Source organism: Saccopteryx leptura, chromosome 6 (assembly GCF_036850995.1).
Source record: "Saccopteryx leptura isolate mSacLep1 chromosome 6, mSacLep1_pri_phased_curated, whole genome shotgun sequence".
Classification (NCBI taxonomy): domain Eukaryota; kingdom Metazoa; phylum Chordata; class Mammalia; order Chiroptera; family Emballonuridae; genus Saccopteryx; species Saccopteryx leptura.
This window is the reverse complement of record NC_089508.1, coordinates 87514485-87538708: the sequence shown is the minus strand read 5'-3', so window position 1 is coordinate 87538708 and position 24224 is coordinate 87514485. Positions and strand designations below refer to the sequence as shown.

The following is a 24224-nucleotide window of genomic DNA, read 5'->3' as shown; positions in this document are numbered from 1 at the left end:
CCTCTCTCTCTCTCTTGTGCTCCTCCTTATCCCGAATGTGTCTCTGTCTGACTCAGATTGTCATAATTTTCAAAAAGTCTTATAATCAATCTTGTCAAAACAGAGAGATCACAAACCTCCCCAAATGGTGATGTGAGTCCTCATTTTCCCACCCCCTTGAGGGGTACACTGGTGAGCCTTTCTGATGGTAACAGATGAGAAGAGGTAGGCGGAAACAGACCCGCCCCGCCCTGCCCTAGGGAACTGCATCGTTGGCCCCTAGGACAGAGAATTGATCGAAGGTATACATAACGTCAGGTCTTTCCCTTGGGTCAATTTCTAATGAGTTCCCTTTGCATTCACAGGGTATCTTATTATACATTAAGCTGGACACATGAGAAGAAAAGTATTCTCTATGCCTAAGCAAAGGCTGAACAAGATTTGGAGCTACTCAGGTTATAAGGTGACGGTCATTCCAAATTTGTGTAAAAAATGCCACCAGCGGATTGTCCAGGCAGAGTTCCTTCTCAACAGTGTGTGCTCTAGCCCAAGGAAGGCGCTTGGGAAGTGTTTAGTAATGACTGAGATATTATTGGACACAAAGACAGTGGGGACGGGAATGTCATTAAGGACACAAGTGAAGGTTTGAGGTTACAAAACCCAATCAGAAATGATACCCCAATTCTAGATTCAGTGAAGGGATGAATATGTTTTCCTTAAAGTTTTTGGTGCAGTTAAAGAGTTTCTCTCTCATATGTAAAGACACATGTAGCCCCATGTTTATTGCAGCATTGTTCACAGTGGCCAAGACATGGAAACAACAAAAAAGCCCTTCAATAGATGACTGGATAAAGAAAATGTGGCACATATACACTATGGAATACTACTCAGCCATAAGAAATGATGACATTGGATCATTTACAACAAAATGGTGGGATCTTGATAACAGTATATGAAGTGAAATAAGTAAATCAGAAAAAAACAAGAACTGCATGATTCCATACATTGGTGGGACATAAAAACGAGACTGAGAGACATTGACAAGAATGTGTTGGTTATGGGGGGGGGGGGGGAGAGGGGAGGAGGGAGGGGGAGGGGCACAAAGAAAACCAGATAGAAGGTGACAGAGGACAATCTGACTTTGGGTGATGGGTATGCAACATAATTGAATGACAAGATAACCTGGACATATTTTCTTTGAATATATGTACCCTGATTTATTGATGTCACCCCATTAAAATTAATAAAAATTTATTTATATAAAAAAAGAAACCAGTACTTAGTAAAACTTATTTGATATATTGATACTCACTGGTGAACAAACTGGCATAAATACAAGAAAAAAAGTGAAATCCTGATTAGATAAGATGTAAGGGAACAATATGTGGAAGAAATGAAAACTTACTGTTTAAAGTTAAATCTGTTAAAGAGATAAAAAAAAAATAAAGAGTTTCTCTCTCTTTTTTCCCAACATTCTGAGTTTATGAGAGACATTGATGCCAATTAATGCACTGCCAATATAAGCAGTTTTTCTTTCAAGTGATAAGAAAAGGTGAAAAGGAGAGGCTTGCTGGCATTTCTGTAGCTTTAAAAGGCAACTACACAGAGGGTTCGAAAACCCAGATGATAGTCACTGCCATTAACCGGATCATGCGGGAGTGCCTCCTAGCCCCTTGTCCTTCCATTTTATATCTGGAAAATAGGGTAGGTATACTCTGTGACAGCCAGGTTCCTTCTGGGTCTACTTCTTTGTTTTGTGGGTTTTCACTGCTGATCACTTCACCTTGCTCCTTGATAAAACATCAGTATAACAGCCCTCCACAGGACTGAGGCAGATCCCTCCCTTCCTTCAAAATCAAACACATACCACATGCCTGGCACTGGGATAATTTCATCTGAATGGCTTAGTGATGCTCACTGTAGAACCCTGGGGAGGAGACCCAGAGGGACAGGGCCAAGATGACATCTCCACTCAGACTAACTACAACTGACACCTATTTTATCCCAGCCTTTTCTACTCTACAGCCACTGCCTTACTATAATCTCGATCTTTGCCAAGAATTTCTTTTGTTACATTCAAGTAAGGTCTCGTGCGATTCTGACTATCTACCACACCATGATCATAACACATTTATATATTGTTTAAATTCAGAGGTCAGCTGGGCAGTTACTGCCTCTTCAGCAGGACATCTGAGAGTCCCTCATCTCTGACATTGCTCATATGCCTGTTGGACAGTTCCCAGCAACTGTACTGGGTATGATGAGACAGCACAAGCAAACTTTAACCTTTTCTTCTGCATTGTTCTTTCATGTTCCTTTCCTATTCATTTAATGTTAATATGCTCTCCCACGCGGCTACTCCTTCCCTCCAGTTTCCACTTGTACACAGCAGGTGCTGTTGGTTTCTCAAGAGAGATGGAGGGGAGAGGAGAATATAGTTCCAAATTATGTTTTTATCCCTCACTTGCCAGCTCTTGCAAAACAAGTACAATGGCTTCTGCAGTCCCTACCCCTGCTACACTGGTTTATTTTTCATTCGTCCTCCTTTCTTCTAAAACATCTTGTGGCTGAGAGAATCAAGAATTCCCCCCTTGATGCTGAGAATGACTGAGAACAGCTGAGTGAGGAGTTCAGCAAATCTCTCCCACAAAATAATAACAACATTGGACAAAATCGTCCAAAATAACTCTGCAGAACTCCGGAAATGATCAAAGGCATACAGCAAGTTGAGAAGCATGTGTTTAAAAAATAAGAACAGGGGGAGTCTGTGGTGTTTTAGTCTGAGGCTGTCCCCTTGCCCCCCCCACCCCTGCTTTATAGAAAAGAAATTCTCACAGAGTAGGCAGATCATGTGCAAGGCCACCCACCTGCTCAGGATGGACCAGAGGTGGACGTAGCTATCTATTTTTCTCTGTGTCTAGGTCTGCCTTCTCTGTGCAAGCAGAAACTAAAATCTTGGACAGACTCAAAATTGCCTGAACTTTAACATGTTATCCCACCCACATGGGTAGCAGGCTTGTCTTATGAGAAATACTAAGGGAAGTCATCCGGGCTGAAAGAAGATGATACCAGACAGCAACTAGAATCAACATGAAGAAATAAAGAGCACTGGTAAAGGTAATTATGCAGGCAAGTACAAAAGATAGTACAAATATATAGATTTCTCTTCTGTTCTTGTAGATTAAAACACAACAAATACATATGATGATAATTAAAAACTGTGCTGCTGGGCTTATAATACATGAAGATGTGATATAATGACATTATCACAAAGAAGCAGGGGGAGGAGAGAACAATACTGAAGCAAAGTTGCTTTCTTTACTTGTTAAGCTTACATTCATTTGTTTCAACTTGAATACATACCGAGCTCTCTAGAGCACCCACTAGGAAAATAACTTTAAAATATTTAAATCTCAACAAAGGAATTAAAATGATACACTAGAAAATATTCAATACAAAATAAGGCAGTAGAGAAGAATAGAGAAACAAAATGGACATGAAACAAAAATCAGAGTGAGTCACAGACATAAATCCAACTATTTGAATAATTACATTGTCCATAAGCAGATTATGCACACCAATAAAAGGAAAAGATTGTCAAACTACATTTTAAAAATCTATTGTACGCTATTTATAAGACACATTGTATAGATTTGACACCAATAGATTGACAATAAAAGGACTGAAGAAGTGATACCATACAATCAGCAACCATAATCTGAATCTAAGGCATTTGAAGAGGCTCGGCAAGTCATACTTTAAGACAATAATGTTTATAGAGGAAAAAAGGGAGAATGTTAGTAATTATGAGTCAATTTATCAGGAATATATATCTATTATAAACATAAGCAACCAACAACAAAACTCAAAATATGTGAAGCAAAAGTGGACAGAATTAAGGGAGAAAAAGACAATTTGATAATAACAGTAATAGTTAGACTGTTCAAAACCCCATTCTCAATCAGTTAATGTACATAATAAATTATAGGAATAAAGGACAAAACCATATGATCATCACAACAGACAACAAAATAATAATTTTATGTAATCTAACACTCATTCAAGATAAAACAAACAAAAAACACAAGAACTCTCAACAAACCAGGGACAGAACAAAAAACTTCCTGAGCCTGATAAAGGGCATCTATACAATCCTACAGCTAACATTATACTTAATGGTCAAAGACTTAATATTTTCCCCTAAGATTAGAAACAAGACAAGGATGTCTGTCCTCTTCACTTTTAATCCACATTGTAGTGGATGTTCTAACCAGCACAATTAAAAGAAAGAAGAAAGAAAGAAAGAAAGAAAGAAAGAAAGAAAGAAAGAAAGAAAGAAAGAAAGAAAGAAAGAAAGAAAGAAAGAAAAAAGGAGAAATAAATAAAGAAAGAAAGAAAGAAAGAAGAAAGAAAGAAAGAAAGAAAGAAAGAAAGAAAGAAAGAAAGAAAGAAAGAAAGAAAGAAAGAGGGAGGGAGGGAGAAAAGGAGGAAAAGGGAAGGAAGGAAGGAAGGAAGGAAGGAAGGAAGGAAGGAAGGAAGGAAGGAAGAAAGGAAGGAAAAAGAAAGAAAGAAAGAAAGAAAGAAAGAAAGAAAGAAAGAAAGAAAGAAAGAAAGAAAGAAAGGAAAGAAAGAAAGAGGGGGGAGGGAGAAAAGGAGGAAAAGGGAAGGAAGGAAGGAAGGAAGGAAGGAAGGAAGGAAGGAAGGAAGGAAGGGAGGGAGGGAGGGAAGGAGGGAGGGAAGGGAAGGGAAGGGAAGGGAAGGGAGAAGAAAAGGAAGGAAGGAAGGAAGGAAAGAAGAAAGGAAGGAAGGAAGGAAGGAAGGAAGGAAGGAAGGAAGGAAGGAAGGAAGGAAGGAAGGAAGGAAGGAAATCCATATTAGAAAGGAAAAAATAAAATCTCTATTCGCCTATGACATGATCCTTCATGTAGAAAATTCTAAAGTATCCATACCAAAAAAACCCCCATTAAAACAAATAAAAAATGCCATTAAGTTATAGGATACATGATTGATATTTAAAAACCTGAATTCCTACATGTTAGTATTATGTAGATCAGCAATAAACAACCTAAAGTGAAATTTATAAAACAATTCTATTTGTATTGGTTTCAAAATACTTAGAAATAAAGTTTTCAAAGGAAGTATAAGACTTACATACTGAAAATTATATCTTCCTAAAAGGAATTCAAGAAGAATAAATTAAAGAGAGATATTTTATATTTATGGATTGGAAGAGTCATAATTAAAATAATAAAAGTCCTCCCCAAACTTAATTTATAGATTAAATGCAATTTCTATCAAAATTTCAGCAGAGTTTTCTGCAGAAATAGACAAATTTACCCTAAAATTTATATGGGAATGTAAAGGACCCAGGAGAGCCAAAATAATTTGAAATGTACAAAATTGGAGGACTCACTCGATCTGATTTTAATATTTACTATTATAAAACTATATTAATCAAGACAGTGCTGATTTGGCATAATAACAGGTACACAGATGGAATAGAACTGAGGGTCCAGAAATAAATGTTTACATTTATGGTCACCAGATTTTTGACAAAGGTGCTTAGGCAATTTGATGTAGAAAGGACAAATTTTTTAACAGACTGTGCAGGGACAATAAGATGGCCATACAATTCACATTCAAAAGATAAATTTAAATCCTTACCTCACATCACACACAAAATTGATTCAAAATGGATCATAGATCTAAATATACGAGCTAAAATTATAAAACTTTGAGAAAAAAAAAGGAAAAAATCTTGGCAACTTTGGGTTAGGCAAAGAGTTTTTAGATATGACGACCAAAAATATGATCCATGAACAAAGATAATGTTAAATTAGAGTCCCTCAAAATTAAAATTTTGATGCTAAAAACCCCCACAAAACACCATTAAGAAAATGAGAAAAGTGGCCCTGGCCAGTGTGCAGTGGACAGAGCATTTTTCCAAAGCACCAAGGCTGCCAGTCTTAGCCCTGGTCAAAGCATATATGAGAAGCAATCATTGGCTGCACAACTAAGTGGAGTAATGAGTTGATGCTTCTTTCTCTCTCTCTCCCTTCCTCTCTTTCAAATCAATTGGGAATGAAATGAGAAGAAAAGCCACAAACTAGGAGAAAATATTTGCAAATCATAAATCTATAAAAAACAAACAGAAGATACAATGAACTCTCAAACCTCAATGTGAAGACAACAACCCAACTAAAAAATAGGCAAAAGACTTAACTGCACTTTACTGGAGAAGATACATCAATGGCTGATAGGCACATCAAAAGGTGTCCAAAATTATTAGTTATTTTGGGAATGCAAATTAAAACCACAACGACATACCTCTTCATATCCACTAAAATGACTACTATCAAAAAGTCAGACTATAACAACAGTAGGCAAGGATGGAACTTCATACATTTCTGAATGCAATGTAAAATGGTGTAGCTGCTTTGGGAAACAAGTGTTCAGTTTCTTAAAACTAAACATGCCCAAGTGTCCACTGATGGATGAATGGGTAAACAAAGTGTGGTGTTTATATACAATATAATAACATTCAACCTTAAAAAGTAATGAAAGTCTATAGCACATGCTGCAATATAAACCTTAAAGATATTTTTGTTAAGTAAATAAACCGGACCAAAAAAAAATACTGTATGATTCCACTTACATGAAGTACTTAGAATAGTTAAATTCATAGAAGTAGGAAGTAGAATCATGGTGCTAGAGGGAGGGGAGATCAGGGAATTTTGTTTAATTGATATGAAATTTCAGTTTGAGATGATGTAAAAGTTCTGGAGTTGGAGAGTGGTGATGGTTGTACAATAGTTTGAATGCACTTAATGTCACTAAGTGATACACTTAAAAATGGTCCAAAAATATTAAAAAGTTAAACATAAATTTATATATGACTAAGTAATTCTATTCCTAGGTATTTACCCCAAATAAATGAAAACATATCCAAAAACTTTTACCCCAATATCCATAGAAGCATTATTGATAATCACCAAAAATAGAAATAACCCAATTGTTTCTCAATTGATGAATAAAACAGAATGTGAAGTGTGTCTGTCACTGTCTCTTTTTATAGAGATAACATTATATGAGTGTGTTATATGTACATATGTATCTTCTGTATTTATTGTATATATATACACACAATCATTCAAATGCAAACATATATACATTTATGTGTGTATATATATGTTTATATCTCTACCTGGTACATATACAAGAAGACTATTCTTCAGCAGTACAAAGAAACAGATCATTGTGAGCTGTAACAGAACAGGGGCAACCCTAAAAATGTAATGCTAAGTAAAAGGGCCCAGTTCAAAAGACCATATATTGCATGATTTAATTTACCAATTTAATATATTAAGTTGCGACAGAAAGTAGACCACTGGTTGCCTAAGGCTGGGGGTGGCAACTGGTATAAACAGCAATGGACGGAAGGAATCATTCTGCGGTGATGGAAATGTTTAAAACTAAATTGGTGATTGTTGTATGGTTCTGTAAGTTTATTAAAATTCACTGCTTTGTACACTCAAAGAGCTGAATTCTATGATATGTAAATTATAACCCAATAAAGCTGTTTAAAAATAATTTCCTCATTGTCAAGCATTTAACGCCCATTTACCTTTTTTTTTTAAAAAAAATAACAGCTTTATTGAGATATAATTCACATATCATACTACACTCTAAAGGGTGCAATTCAATGGTTTAATACTTTTTTAGTATATTTAAAGAGTTGTGCAATCATGTCCTCAATCAATTTTAGAATTTTTCATCAGCTCTGCTTAAAATCCCATAACTATTAATAGTTGCTCCCTTTGTCCCCGATGACTACCTGTATACAACCACAAATCTACTTTCTATCTCTATAGATTTGCCTATTCTGGACATTTTATATCGAGGGAATCATATCATACATTGTCATTCGTGTCTGGCTTCTTTCTCTTAGCATAATGTTTTCAAGGTTCATCTATGTTGTAGTGTACGTCATCACTCCATCCTTCTCATGGACAAATCATATTACATTGTAAGGATACAGCATATTTTATTTATCCATTCATCAGTTGAATGTTTGGGTTGTTTTCAGTTTTTGGCTATTATGAATAATGCTGCTTTAAACATTTGTGCACTACCTAGGAGTGAAATTGCTGGATCATATGGTAACTCAATGTGTAACTTTTTGAGGAATTTCCAGACTATACTTCAAAGTGGCTGTGACATTTTACATTCCTATCAGAAGTGTATGAAGATTCTGATTTCTCCACAACCTGTCCCACAATTCTTATTAACAGCCTTTTGGATTATAGCCATTCTCCTGGGAATAAAGTATTGTTCTCTCTCTGTAGTTTTGATTTGCATTTTCCTGATGGATAATGATGCCGAACTCCTCTCATATGCTTATTGGCTATTTGTATATCTTAGGAGAAATGGCTATTTAAATCCTTGGCTCGTATTTAAATTGGCCCATTTGTTTTCTTAATGTTGAGTTGTGAGAGTTCTTTATTCTAGATACAAGTCCCTTATTAGATATCTGATTTGCAAATATTCCGTACTATTATGTGGGTTGTTTTTTTCACTTGCTTGATGGTGCTCTTCACAGCAAAAATGTTTTTAATTTTGATAAACTTCAATTTATTTATTTTTTAATTGTGTTGCTATTATTTTCAGAATAAATTGAAGAAACCACTGCCTAAAACAAAGTTATAAAAAATTAAGCTGATGCTTTCTTTTCCACATATTAAAGTTTTAGGTCTTATAATTCAGTCTTTGATTCACTTGGAATTATTATTTTTTGTACATGTGTGATGTAGGGGTCACTAACTTTTAAGCAAGCTATAGGGGCAGAGGTTGAGAGAACTGAGGCCAGATAAATAAACCTGTCTACCTTGAAAGTGATGGCCCTATAATAGTCAAGAGATTACACAAAAAACTCATTTTTATGTGTAGCTATCTTTTTTTTGCTTATACCTAGCCATAAATTCTTAAACCCCTTCTCTGAAGAAGGGGAACAAGCCTGGATATAATTTGGCATAGAAAGAAGGGACTGTTTTGCTTACGGATCACAGAAAATCAGAGCCCAAAGCAGACAAAGGCCTCTGTTCCATCCTCTCGCAGGAATACCTCTATTGGCTGCTTTCCTTTCTCCAGTTTAGTAACAGGACCCCTGAGTTTTGCTGGGCACATAGTCAACCAACCGGAGATTATATTTCTCAACCTCTCTACAGCTAAGTGTGGCAAGGTAACTAAGTATTAGCCAACAGACTTCAAAATGAAGTGATCTACTTTTGGTACATGTATTTTAAGAAAAAGATTGCTTTCCCTCCACTTTTTCCTTCTTCCTCCTTTTGCAGGAGAGACCTCAGACATGGTGCTAGTAAGGGCCTTTTTTTTTTTTTGTATTTTTCTGAAGCCAGAAACGGGGAGAGACAGTCAGACAGACTCCCACATGCGCCCGACCGGGATCCACCCCACACGCCCACCAGGGGGCGACACTCTGCCCACCAGGGGGCGATGCTCTGCCCCTCCGGGGTGTCACTCTGCCGCGACCAGAGCCTCTCTAGCGCCTAGGGCAGAGGCCAAGGAGCCATCCCCAGCGCCCGGGCCATCTTTGCTCCAATGGAGCCTCGGCTGCGGGAGGGGAAGAGAGAGACAGAGAGGAAGGAGAGGGGGAGGGGTGGAGAAGCAGATGGGCGCTTCTCCTGTGTGCCCTGGCCAGGAATCGAACCCAGGACTTCTGCACGCCAGGCCGACGCTCTACCACTGAGCCAACCGGCCAGGGCTTAGTAAGGGACTTTTGATCATGTAATGAAGGAAACATAACAGGAAAGTGGTTGTCAACTGTGGCTGAATGTAAGAATCATCTGGGGATATTTAATTAAAAGCTGGTCTTTGTTATTTTGAAAAGATATAGGCACCCTTATGTTCATTCCAGTATTATTTACAATAGCCAAGAGATGGTAACAACCTAAGTGTCTGTCAATAGATGAATGAGTAAAGAAGATGTGGTACATATATACAATGAATATTACTCAGCCATAAAAAGTAAAATCTTGCATTTATGACAACATGGAAGGACCTAGAGGGTATTATTCTAAGTGAAATAAGTCAGACAGAGAAAGACAAGTAGCATATAATTTCACTTATATGTAGAATCTAATGAACAAAATAAACCAACAAAATAGAAACAAACAACATAGATACTGAGAACAGACTGACAGCTGTCAGAGGGGAGAGGGTGTCGGGAGCTGGGTGAAATGGGTGAAGGGAATAGAAATAACTCATAGACACAGACAATAGGATGGTGATTACCAGAGGAAAAGAGGGGTGGGGCAGGTAGAGGAGGGTAAAGGGGTTTAAATGATGATGGAAGGAGACTTGACTTGGGGTGGTGAACACACAATACAATATACAGATGATGTGTTATGAATTGTATACTTGAAAGCTATATAATTTTATTAACCAATGTTACCTCAATAAATTCAATAAAGTCTTTTTTTTTAAAGAAGAGATGGTACATATATACAATGGAATATTATTTAGCCATAAAGAATGAAATCTGGCCATTTGTGAAAACATGAAAAGACCTAGAGGGTGTTTTGCTAGAGGTTGATTTCACTTATATGTAGAATCTAAAAAATAGACAAAACAGGAACAAACCAATAAATACAGAAGAAAAACAAAACTGATGGTTCCCAGAAGGGAAGGGGTTGGGGAATAAGTGAAAAAGGTAGAAGAGAATAAAAAGTACAACTTGCCTATAATAAAAAATAGTTATACAGGGGTGTCAAATACAGCTCAAGTAATATAGTCAATAATATTTTATTATGTCAGATGGTTAGTAAACTTACTGGTGTGATCACTTTGTAAGTAAGGCATATAAATATCTAATCATTATGTTATATACCCGAGACAAATAGAATACTATATGTCAACTCTAACTAAAAAATAAAATTTTTAAAAATCTAATAAAAGAAAAACAAAAGCTCTGGTGTTTGGATCTCACCCCAGAGATTGTGATGCAGCTGGTTTGAAGTGCCTCCGGGGGATGTTTAAAGCTCCCTAGATGACTGTAACGCATGGCCAAGGTTAAGACCTCGACTCCAGGGAAGTGGTTTGCAATCTTTAGCAGCATAAGCATCAACTGGAGGGCTATTAAAACACCATTTTCTGGAGGACCACTCCCAGGTGTTTCATTTAGTAAGGTAGGGTGAAACCTAAGAATTTGTAAGTTCTCTGGTGATGCGGCTGTGCTGGTGGTCTAGAGACACACAAAACCCGTAGGAGATCTGAAAGCAGCAAGACAGAAGGAACCTGCCCCAGAAGCCAGCCACTTCCCTTGAAGCACTCACCAACCCTATCATATTACCTTAACGAGAGATAAAAGTTTATCCTGAACTATAACAGCAATTTAGCTTATATCCTCACACATATTTCTTGGATTGCACTGTTTTAACAGGATGAAAAGTAAAGGTATACTTTTTATGTTTCTCTTTTTATGCAATTTCACACGTGAAATCTAAACCCTCTTGGCTTTGGAGATATCTTCCTGCAAGAGGATGGATTGGAACACTGCATGTTTACAACAGAATCCACGCCTCGCAGTACTTGGTGAGCACAATGCACAGAGTTCTATTTTGGCAGCCATTGTTAAGGCTGGGGGGATTATGATCCACGCAGGCAGTTCCTTTTCCCATTTAAGTCCCAGTCATGGTTGGGTAACTCAAGGCTTCCGATGCAAATTTACTTGGATGCAAACCATAGCAATGCCTCTGAATGGTGAGAAAGCCTTTCTAAATAGCAGAGTGGATCTGTGTCTTCCCTCTCCTCACCTCTTCACACACTAATGCAAAAGGGACTCAGAGCACTGCAGCCTCTTGCTTAATGCTCATGACACCAATGCTTGGATAGTTGTTGGGCAGAGAGAAAAGCTGGTAGGACACCTGCATGGGATATACGTTTCAGTCCCAAGCTCTCCTTGGTAGAACTCTTGTCTAGTGTTAAATTACTTCCTGAACATGCTCACAGTATTAAAAGAAGGTGAGCAGCTGGGACTGGAAGGCAGTAGAGTCAGAGGCAGATTTACGGTGGGCACACAGGGCACGTGCCCTGGGCCCCGACTTCTGAAGGGCCCTGCAAAACCCCAACTCTATACTTTTTTCTAATGACACCAAGTTTGGTTTCATATTTGCAATTTTAACATTAATAGCAAATAATATATTTTATTTATTTTAAAATATGGTTAACATGTATTTTTATTTTCCCTTTCTCTCTCTCTTTTTTAAGGGCCCAATATTTTCGTCTGCGCCCGGGGCTTCAACCGACCTTAATCTGCCTCTGCATAGAGTAGAAACAGAGAGAAACAGACAGGGAAGGAACTCACCTTACAAACTGGCTGAATAAGGCTGTCGTGTTGCGGATGATCCGAGCAGCCTGGGACTCCTCCTGCTGGCATCGCTGCAGGGTGAGCCCGTCGTCCATGTGCCCCTCCTGATGGAGTATGACCTGCAAGGCAGAGCGCAGCAGCCTGGGTGACACACGCTCCGGCGCGGGGCAGTCAGCACTCCTACAGTTTCCCTCCACCCCATACTTCCTCCCCCCCAAGCTCCCTTGGGTCCATTTTGAAAATGGGACATTAACACAGTTATTTTGCCCATATGCCCTAGTACTGACATGGGAATCATTCTTGAGACACGATGCTTTTATGAAAATAAAATTTTATGTGCCACCGTGGTATGAATTATAATAAATTCCTTGGGCCTAGATGGCCAATTTGAAATGGTGAAAACATACCTAGATTTTTCTCTTAAAGTGAACACAAAACCGAACTCTTGGACATGGAAAAAAGTCATTTTGTGAGCGCTTTTTCCTTCAGAGATAAATTGAGGAAGAAGAAAGTTACATTAAAGCAAAGCACTCTACTGAGATGAGGCTTGGCTTCCCTCCTGAAAGACAGCCACACTTAGCTTTGTGTTGAACTGGGGACCCAGCTCAGGACGGGAGTTTGCCTCGCAGGGAGGCCAGAGGGCAGGCGGGAGAGCAGAGGCTCTGTGGGATCAGAAACCAGAGTTCTAGTCCTGCTGTGCTCTTCCCAGCTGTGTGACCAGAGGCAGGGTACTTAACCTCTCTCTGCTTCAACTTCACCATCGGCAAATGGACTTAGCTTAAAGGGTCGTTTGGAAGATTAGATGATTTACATGTAAATCATTAGGCATGTTTCCTAGCATATGAGGTACTCAATGAATGTTTGATACAAGGGGCTGTATATTACTGATCTCAGATCTGTTATCTGGAAGCTAAGCGTACCTATTGATCACCAATGACATCATGATACGATTTTAGTGTAGAGCTTGCAGCTTTTGGTAAGGAGGTCAGTAGTTCCTCCCTTAAAAGGGTCTAGTATGGCCTGACCTGTGGTGGCGCAGTGGATAAAGCATTGACCTGGAAATGCTGAGGTCGCCGGTTCGAAACCCTGGGCTTGCCTGGTCAAGGCACATATGGGAGTTGATGCTTCCAGCTCCTCCCCCCCTGTCTCTCTCTCCTTTCTCTCTCCTCTCTTTCTGTCTCTCTCTCTCTGCTCTCTAAAATGAATAAATAAATAAAAAATTAAAAAAGGGTCTAGTATGCGCAGATATTAATTGGGATGCTTTGACTCTAGTTCAAATCAGGGTCAAATCTTGATTCAAGACCCTAGCATGGTTTCCTTTTGATGTAAATGAAGGGAGGTAGGTACCGGGTGATTGGAGGTGGTGGTGGTCAGTCTATATGTCAAATAAATAAAACATATGGCTTTAGACAATATCTTTAAAGATTTTTTGGTCTTTCTCATTCTTAGCACAGAGACAACTTATTTCATTTCCAGGTGAAATTTCTCTTTTTTCTTCTTCTGATGGTATGCCCTGATACAGTGCATTCACACAGGAAGTAGAACACTGTCTTGCAAAAGTTTCTGTGCTATTTCTTCTCACAGCCAATTTTAGTACATTCTCATCACCCTAAAAAGAAACCTCACACACTTCAGCCTTCACTCTACAGTACTCTCATCCCCCAACGCTCCCCTTGCCCTACCCCTAAACAACCGCTACTCTATTTTTCTTTCCTTTCTATTGAATTGATTGGGTGACACTGGTTAATAAAATTATACAGGTGCACAATTATACAACACATCATCTGTACACTGTACTGTGTGTTCAACACCCTAAGTCAAGTCTCCATCTATTACCATTTACTCTCCAGACCTTCCTCCTCCTCCACCTACCCTCAGCCCCTCTCCCTAGTCATCACCACACTGCTGTGACCATGAGATTTTCTTTTTCCCTTTTTTGCTTAATTGGTCCACCTACCTTACCTAGCCTCCAACCCGACAGCTGTCAGCCTGCTCTCTATCTATGAGTCTGTCTTTATTTTGCTTGTTAGTTCATTTATTTTCATTTGATTCCACATATGAGTAAATTCATATGGTACTTGTCTTTCTCTGACTGGCTTATTTCACTCAGCATAATGCTCTCCAGGTCCATCCATACTGTAGCAAAGGGTAAGATTTACTTCATTTTATGGCTCAGTCGTATTTCATTGTATAAATATACCACAGCTTTTTTATCCACTCATCTACTGATGGGTACTTGGGCTACTTCTACATCTTGGCCACTGTAAATAACACTGCAATGAATATAGGGGTACATACATTCTTTTGAATTAGTGTTTTATTTATTTTTTGGATAAATTCCCAGAAATGGAATCACTGGGTCATAAGGCACATAGGCTGTTTTATTTTCAAATTTTTTGAGGAAACTCTATACTGCTTTCCACAGTGGCTGCAACAGTCAGCATTCCCATCAACAGTGCACAAGGGTTCCCTTTTCTCCACATCCCTTGTCAACACTTGTGTGTTTGTTGATGACAGCTATTCTAACAGTTTTTTTTTTTTTTTTTTTTGTATTTTTCTGAAGTTGGAATCGGGGAGGCAGTCAGACTCCTGCATGCGCCCGACCGGGATCCACCCAGCACACCCACCAGGGGGCAATGCTCTGCCATCTGGGGTGTTGCTCTGTTGCAACCAGAGCCATTCTAGTGCCTGAGGCAGAGGCCATAGAGCCATCCTCAGCGCCCGGGGCCAACTTTTGCTCCAATGGAGCCTTGGCTGTGGGAGGGGAAGAGAGAGACAGAGAGGAAGGAGAGGGGGAGGGGTGGAGAAGCAGATGGGTGCTTCTCCTCTGTGCCCTGGCTGGGAATCGAATCCGGGACTCCTACATGTCAGGCTGACGCTCTACCACTGAGCCAACCGGCCAGGGCACAATTCTAACAGTTTTAAGGTGGTATCTCATATGGTTTTGATTTGCATTTCTCTGTTGATTAGCAACCTTGAGCATCTTTTCATATGTCTATTGGCCATCTGTATGTCCTCTTCGGACAAGTGTCTATTCAGATCTTTTGTCCAATTTTTAACTGGATTGTTTATTTTTTTGGTGTTAAGATTTATAAGTTCTTTATAAATTTTGGATATTAACCACTTATCAGATATATTGGCAAATGTGTTCTCTCATTCAGTGGGTTGTCTTTTCATTTTGTTGATGGTTTCCTTTGCTGTGCAAAGCTTTTTAGTTTGATATAGTCCCATTTTTTCTTTTGTTTTCCTTTCCTGAGGAAATGTATCAGAAAAAATATTGCTATGAGAAATGTCCAAGATTTACTGCCTGTGTTTTCTTCTAGAATTTTTGTAGTTTTGAGTCTAATATTTAAGTCTTTAATCTATGCTGAGTTTATGTGTATGGTGTAAGAAGGTGGTCGTTTCATTTTTTTGCACATATCTGTCCACTTTTCCTAACACCATTTACTGAACAGACTGTCTTTACCCCATTGTATATTTTTGCCTCCTTGTCAAATATTAATTGACTCTAAAGGCATGAGTTTATTTCTGAGCTCTCTATTCTGTTCCACTAGTCAGTATGACTGATTTTATTCTAGTACTATGCTGTTTTGATTACTATAGCCTTTTAGTATAGTTTGATGTTAGGTACCGTGATTCCTCCAATTTTGTTCTTCTTTCTCAAGATTGCTGTGGCTATTCAGGGTCTTTTGTGGTTCCATAAAAATTTTTTAGGATACTTATTCTAGTTCTGTGAAATACTCCACTAGTATCTTGATAGGACATGCATTGAATCTATAGATTGCTTTGGATAGTATGGACATTTTAATTATGTTAATTCTTTCTATACATGAACTTGTTATATGCTTCCACTTATTTATATCTTCTTCAATTTCTTTATCCAGTCTTATCATTTCCTGACACCAGATCTTTATATCTTTGGTTATATTTATTCCTATGTAGTTTGTTCTTTTTGAAGTATTGTGAATGGAATTGTTCTCTTAGTTTTCCTGACAGCTTGTTATTGGTCTATAAAAATGCAACTCATTTCTGGATATTTTTTTGTATCCTGCTACTTTATTGAATTCATTTACCAGTTCTAGTACTTTTTTTGAGGAATCTTTAGGGTTCTTAAATACAGTATCATGTCATCTGCAAATAATGACAGTTTTACTTCTTCTTTCCAATTTGGATGCTGTTTATTTTTTCTTGTCTGATTGCTATGGCTAGAACTTCTAATACTGTGTTGAATAAGAGTGGACATTCCTGTCTTGCACTTAATAGTTAGGAAATACCACTGAGTATTATGTTGGTTGTGGGTTTGTTATATATGGCCTTTATTACGTGAAGGCATATTCCCTCTATTCCCATATTGCTAAGAGTTTTTTATATAATAAATGGGTGCTGGATTTTACCAAGAACTTTTTCTACATAAATTGATATGACGATGTGGTTTTAAGCCTTCATTTTGTTTATGTGGTGCATCACGTTTATTGATTTGCGGATACTGTGCCATCCTTGCATCCCTATTATGAATCCCACTTCAGCATGGTATGATCTTTTTAATGTGTTGCTGGATCCAATTTGCTAAAATTTTGTTGAGGATTTTAACAACTATATATTCATCAGGGATTGAGGCCTATAATTTTCCTTTGTAGTGTCTTTATCTGATTTTGAAATTAGGATAATGCTGGCCTTGTAGAATGAGCTTGGAAGTCTTCCCTCCTCTTGAATTTTTTGGCATTGTTTGAGAAGCATAGGTGTCAGTTCTTCTTTGAATGTTTGCTAAGATTGATCTGGAAGCCATCCAGTGTAGGACTTTTATTTGTTGGGAGTTTTTTGATTACTGCTTCTATTTCATGAGTTGTAATCTGTCTATTCAGACTCTGATTCTTCCTGATTCAGCTTTTGAAGACCGTATGTTTCTAGGAATTTATCCATTTCATCCAGATTGCCCAATTTGTTGATAAAACTTCACATGCTATCCACATATTATAACTGAAGCATCAGCAAAGGGTGCTCATATCATTGGAGTCACCATTTCAAAACATTACTTTGCCAGAACTTCCCAGCAACTGGTTAACAATGTTGCATTTAGGTTTGACTAAACATTGCCATTAAGTTTACTTTGGCCTCATTCCAGATTTCTGGTCCCTGAAAACCAAACAAGCCTTAAATTTTGCTTGTTCACATGATACATTCAAATTGACCTGTGAAATCAGAAAGCTATGGGAACTGGGGAAAAGCAGCTGTTAGAATACTGTGGTTATATGTGCCACTGATCTCTGCAGCCCAGTGCCTGAGGTCTTTTTTTTTTTTTCTTGGAGGAATGCCACAGCCCAATAGCAGAGAGCACAAACCTGAGCTACAAATGGGAAAGAGGGTACTTCCTTTAAGGTGAGTTATCATTCATTAGGTTTTTCACTATGCCTGCTCTCTGTTGTTTTTCCTGGATTCCTGTTTTGTTTGCTTCATAAAATGCTTAACACAGATTTGGACAATCTTTGTATTTTTAGAAGGGAACCTAACCTGCTCCTCGGCAGCCCTGTCAAGGGCTGAGCTTTACAACACCATTTAGGGAATTTCAGAAAGCACCTCCCACATTCCTGTGCAGGTGTCAGCAGTTAAGTAGACCCAGGGACTGCAGTGTTAGGAGAGAAAGGCAGGGACAGGCACAATCACTCAATACCACAGGCTGGGCTCTATCTTAGTTGACCGGATCCTTTGAGTATGTCCCCTGCCAGCCGGAGTTACAGCCAAGATCCACAAATTTCACTCTTTAAATGTCAACATTCCCTTAGTAGGTACGAAAAATTGTGCAGGCTCTAGAGGATATTATCATACTGCATAGAGGATTTAATTTTCTTCTGTTAGGCTGGCAGGGTAGATGATGGGTTTTCTGGCATTTATTTTCAATCTGCCCTGATTACTAGGGTACAGTCCTTACACCTGGGGAAGAGCCCTTTCGAAATTTAATTGAAAGCACTGTATTTTCAAGGGTCATTCCAACTTGAGGGATACTGAACCCCAACTCTGTCTCCCTAGTACTGTCATGCTGTCTACATCTCCACTTTGCTCTTCTCCCTCATAGCTGCTTTCTGTTTGCTCTCTTTGCTTCACACCCCATCCATGGTCAGCTCAAGAGACTAGAGGAAATGGCAGATAGAAATTTCAGGTTCACATTTCTATAGCCCCTCCATGCTGAAACCATGGCCCCTCAAGTCATGGAAACCGTGGCTGACCTGATCGCCAATCTGTCTTTCTAGCCCAAGAAAGCTAGCATACAACCTCATCCTTTGGTGCTCCAGCTCAGCAAGTGCGCTGGGAGGAAGTGGAGACAAAGGCAGGACTCACTTCAGTGCATATATATTCTCCTGGGGATCTTTAGCACTCATGTCCTGAGTGCTCTGCTACTTGAAACCTTCCACTAGTAGATTGATGGATTGTGTATATGTATGTGTGTTTTATCCAGCCTCTATAATTATTTGCAGAGGAAGGGTTGGGCTCATATAAGCTAGTCTTTGTGGTCTCCTATTTATTCTATTTTCTATCTCTCATAATCTTATTTTTCCTTTTCTGGATATTTTACTTTACACAACCTAAGAAGTTGCTCCCAACTTCTTACAATCAGCAGCATACTGGGAAATGTGTTATCACCTCCACATTAGGCTGGGGTACCTGAACTACAGTGTACAATGCCTCCTAGAAACCTATCTGGGACTCCTTGGCTAACCAAACCCATGTTTTGTGAGGGTTTTCCAAGGAAAAAAATGCACGATGCCCTTGGCATCTATTTTCTGATTCCCATCTAAAGAAACACTCTTATGGCAACTGATTTTCTGTTAAAAAGATGCTGTGTGTATCCAAGCCAGTTTCTCATTACAACAGGCTATGATGGACCACTCTGATCTGGACACATTCTCTGTGAAGACAGCATCATTCTACAAGGGCTAATTTTTCTGCCTGCTGGTTCCTGTGGGCTTGTAATCATGCAATCTGATTTTTCTCTATAGAGATTCTATTTAGTCTCTGTATTATAAACACTGCACAGCAACTCAGTTATCCACTTAAAAGGAGGGAGCAATGATGTGGTTAATGCCCCAAAGACATACCCTCAAAAGTCTTTTTGGGTAGGCTTTAGAGTCCATTGAACAACTTCTACTCCCTCCTCGCATATTTGCTATCTATTTAACTTTACTTTTCCCCCACTGAGTTTGAGGTCAATGTAATGAAATTAGGCTGGACGATCTGTCACAGACTAGTAACTAAACATACATCACATCCACCTAATTCTCGCAACCGCTTCTCCTAACCACTTGCTTTCATCCTAGTGTAAAACAATTCTGAACAGCTTCTCTGACCCTCACCTTTCTTTTCAGAGGTCCAAGGCGGGATGTCTTGGCATCTTGTGCTTTGTAGGTTACCCACAGACCACTGGCAATATGCTGGACAAAACAGACGGAGTCTCCATACTTGATTTCTGGAACTCCCATGCCTTCTATGTCTCTTTTATGGCTGGGATCCAATTTCTCCTTGATTTCCTATTTCACAGAAAATGAAAGAAAACAAACATAGGCATGTCTGGTTAAACAAAAACATAATATATAAAACAAATCACTCATGCTGAATTTATAAGCCAGGGAGCTGATTACCAAAATAATCATGATGTGTCTGTTGAAGCTGGGATTTCAGAAATGCTTACTTCCTTTATTTGCTGCTAATTGTAAAATCAATGGGTTTCAAATTTTGGCTACCTCAGTGATTATTTAAGTCCATGGGGAAAGGAGACAGCTGGTAGGTCTCTCTTTGGCTCTGAGTTTACATAAGTCTCCATTATATTTTCTGTTTTTCTCATCCTGACTTACGTTAATAATTAACTCTTTATTTTCAATTAACTTATTTTTCAGTAAGTTTTGTAACTTCCATAATTTTAATGGCTATCTTATAGAAATGCTTTAGGGACTTTAAATATATTATATCTTCACGAGGATCTTTTACAGATGTCAGCGAGAGCGCAGATGCTCCCAGCAGGCAGGGGCTACTGCACCCTAAGTCTGATGCACAATGGTCACGTTCATCTCTTATGGCCTCCCCCATTATGTGTCAAAGTCAGGGGTCTCTTTCTTCCATTTACACTCTTTCACAAAACTTCGTCTCCAGTATGAGAAAAGGAGTGACCGTGCATTTGGTGTCCCATTGGTGACAACCTGAGGTGACTGTCAGGGAATCAGTCAGGAAGTAGAGCTGTGCTGTGTGGTAACTCTGTCCCCTCTTCATCAGTCAGGGCCTGAATTCTACCGCATTCCCATTTCTTCTCTGCATCTGTGTTAAACTGCTCAGTGTTTTAAACTCTTTATGTATATTAACTCTTCATAGCAGCCTCTGCTGTGGCTACACATACTATCCCACTTTTACAGAGGAGAAAATAAAGGTAAATAATTTGTCCAAAGTCACTCAATAACTACTGAAAAAAACAAGATTTAAACCAGAAAGTCCAGCTCCAGAGACTGTGCTCTTCCCTACTGCTCTGAACTCCTGCTCACCCCTCAATGCCCTGCTCAGACGCCACCTTCTCTGTGAAGGCAGTTAGTCTCTCCTCCTGTATTTCCCCAACCCAGTCTCATTCTCTTCTGGGCAATTAGCAACTCAAATGGTAACTGTGCTTGTTTATCTCACCCTTTCCATTTGCCAGGCTATAGGACAATCAAGGGCATGCGCTAATTTTAAACTAACTCTGCATTTCTAGAACAGAGAATGCAGCACCTATAACTACTTAATAAAGACACATTGGTGACGTCACGGAAATGGCGCCGTGAGCAGCGCGTCCGACAGATCTCCCCAAAATCACAACAAATTTATCAACTAGAAACAGAAAAATTTATCCTCGGAGCACTCCGGAGTTCCACACACACTGAAAGCGAAAGGACTGTTATCACTTGAATTTGAGAAACGAGGGTGTAGAGGAAGCTACCGCAGAGACGTTCATTCAAGCCGTGGAGGGAGGGCGCCTGTGGTGAGTCAGCCCACACTCAGGAGCGGCGAGCAGCCACTGGCGCGCGCCCGGTCCGGTTGCAGAGCGAGTACCGCCCACACTCGGGAGCCGTGGAGGGAGTGCGCCTGCGGTGAGTCGGCCCACACTCGGGAGCGGCGAGCAGCCACCGGCGTGCACCTGGTCCGGTTGCAGAGCGAGTACCGCCCACACTCGGGAGCCGTGGAGGGAGTGCGCCTGCGGTGAGTCGGCCCACACTCGGGAGCGGCGAGCAGCCGCTGGCGCGCGCCCGGTCTGGTTGCAGAGCGAGTACCGCCCACACTCGGGAGCCGTGGAGGGAGTGCGCCTGCGGTGAGTCGGCCCACACTCGGGAGCGGCGAGCAGCCACCGGCGTGCACCCGGTCCGGTTGCAGAGCGAGCACTGCCCACACTCGGGAGCGGCGAGCAGCCGCTGGCGCGCACCCGGTCCGGTTGCAGAGCGAGTACCGCCCACACTCGGGAGCCGTGGAGGGAGTGCGCCTGCGGTGAGTCGGCCCACACTCGGGAGCGGCGAGCAGCCGCTGGCGCGCACCCGGTCCGGTTGCAGAGCGAGTACCGCCCACACTCGGGAGCCGTGGAGGGAGTGCGCCTGCGGTGAGTCGGCGCACACTCGGGAACGGCGAGCAGCCACCGGCGTGCACCCGGTCCGGTTGCAGAGCGAGCACCGCCCACACTCGGGAACGGCGAGCAGCCGCCGGTGCGCGCCCGGTTGCAGACCGAGCACCGCTAGCGTTCCCAGCGGCCCGCGCACTGCGAGTGAGAGACCCCAGCCACCGGTGCCCAGAGCACCCCATTCGTGCACATGCCCTGGGCAATCCACACGCCCAGAGCACCCTACTGGCCCGCATACCCAGGGTGCCCCATTATCCTGCGCATGGTGCGCCCCAGCTGCCAGCAGCGGGGCGAGCGGGAGAGGCACCAAGGCGGTCTTCCCTACTTGGGAGATTCTCTCCGTGGGCGGGGCACCTCACCCAGCCATTCAAGCTAACAATCAAGCGTTGGGGGAGGGGCGCTCAGGCAGCCTGAAATACCTTCAGGAGCACAGCTGCGGACCCAATCACTGAAATTAGCTTAACCCATGAAATCTGCGCACCCACGGGTTCTAATTGATAAGATCTCTCTCAGTTCAGCGATCCAAGACAAGAGGCGTGATATATTTTAGTGCCTCTCGCTAAAGGGGCGGGGGCAACTTCTGATTGATAGGGCCTCCATATTCAGGGATAAACGCTAACAAGAGGGACTTGGCAGATAATAAGATCTATACTACACTAGTCGCAAGCAGAGACTACTGCCTCTTCTTCCCAACCAAAACAGGCTACAAAGTGTGGAAAGCCTGGGTTGAGTGGTCCAACTGAATGCTAGGTGCTAAACAGTCACCTTGACAACAATTGACTCCCACTCCTGCCTGCCTGATTACACTGGAGGCTCTGACTGCCAGAGCCTTTCCCAAAGCCTTGCGCTGAGTGGGGATAGAGTGGGGATTTCCCAGCTCTTTGAGCCTCTTACTCCCCAGGCAGAAGCAGTTGCAGCCTTATAGCTGGATCACCAGGCTGCTAATTCAGGAAGGGGGGACTAGGAGAGAGACTCCAGGAAAGCAAACTCTCTCATCGTTGGACCCTGCAAACGCCAACAAGCCTTGACTACCAGCAAGACTAAAGCCAATTATATGACATTGCCATAGAATCCCATCAACTGCAAATCCCTACCTAAGTGTGACACAGGGGCAGAGCCTGGGGTACAGAGTCACCGACCAGGAAAAGGGAGAGAAAAGAAAAAGGAAGAAGTTAACCTCTCAAAAATCAAGAAAAATCCACAGACTTTACAACTTGTTCCACTAATTTTTTTGTTGTTGTTGTTTGTTTCTTCTGTCTTATTGCCTTTAATATTATTATTTCTATTTCCTCCACCTCGGTCCTTCTATTCTCTGCCCATCTTATGCTTCCCTTTTCTTGAACTACACTACCCATGAGTGTTACATTTTATTTCTCTTCTTCATCCTCACCCTCCTTTAAGGTTATACTCCAAAACACTTAACTCTCACTCTCTCCTCTTTTTTTTTTTTTTTTATGTTTTGCTTTATTTTGTTTTTTTCTCTTCCTTTTTTTTTCTTCCTTCGTTTTTCTCTTTTTCTTATTTTTTCCTTTCTATTCGTCTTTTCTTTTCTCGTTTTACTTTCCTCCCATTTAATCCTCAATCACGAACAAATTAGTTAATTTGGGACTCAAGGGTTTTTTTGGCTTTATTTTTCTTTTTCGCTTTTGTTTTTGTTTTTTTTATTGTTTGTTTGTTTATTTTTGTGGCATTTTTGGTACTTTTTACGTTGCTTTTTAACTCACTAGCATTCCTCCCAACCCAAGGTCTCCATTGTATTTAGTCTTCGCTCCACTTAATACAATAGATTTTTACTTATTATTTTTATTTTTTTCTTCTTTATTATTCTTTTTTTCCTCCTTTTTTTGGTTCCCTCTTATCCCTCTCATTATATCTCTTAGTCGACCATCACTTACAAGCAAATCATCTTATGCTTGTCTAAGATTTTCTTCCTTTTTTTATTTTTTTTATTTATTTATTTTTTGCATTTAGTAGGTCCCTACTCCCTTTTTTTGCCCCTTGAACTCTTCACCCCAAATCAGGCCCTCCATTATAGGCAGTTTTTGTTCCATTTAGCATAATATAATTCACAGGTCATCACGATATTTCCCTGAGGAGGGGAGAGGAGGGAAAGAGAACAAAGAAAAAAGGGGGAAATAATAAATTATTACTGTTTTTTTTTTTTGTGGGGTGTTTCACCTTTTTTTTTTTTTTTTTTTTACTTTTTACTCTTTATTAATTCTAATTAGTGCTATCAACAAGACC

The 24224-nt window shown here is 40.3% G+C and overlaps 1 protein-coding gene across 1 annotated transcript in view; it reads right to left on the bottom strand.

Annotated features, from left to right (window-relative positions):
- The window catches only part of RYR3 (ryanodine receptor 3), a 605631-nt gene that overhangs the window by 294281 nt on the left and 287126 nt on the right, over positions 1–24224 (bottom strand). The window contains 2 exon segments of the mRNA XM_066388565.1: positions 12359–12480; positions 19708–19881. Of these exon segments, the coding sequence (XP_066244662.1) occupies positions 12359–12480; positions 19708–19881 (296 nt within the window).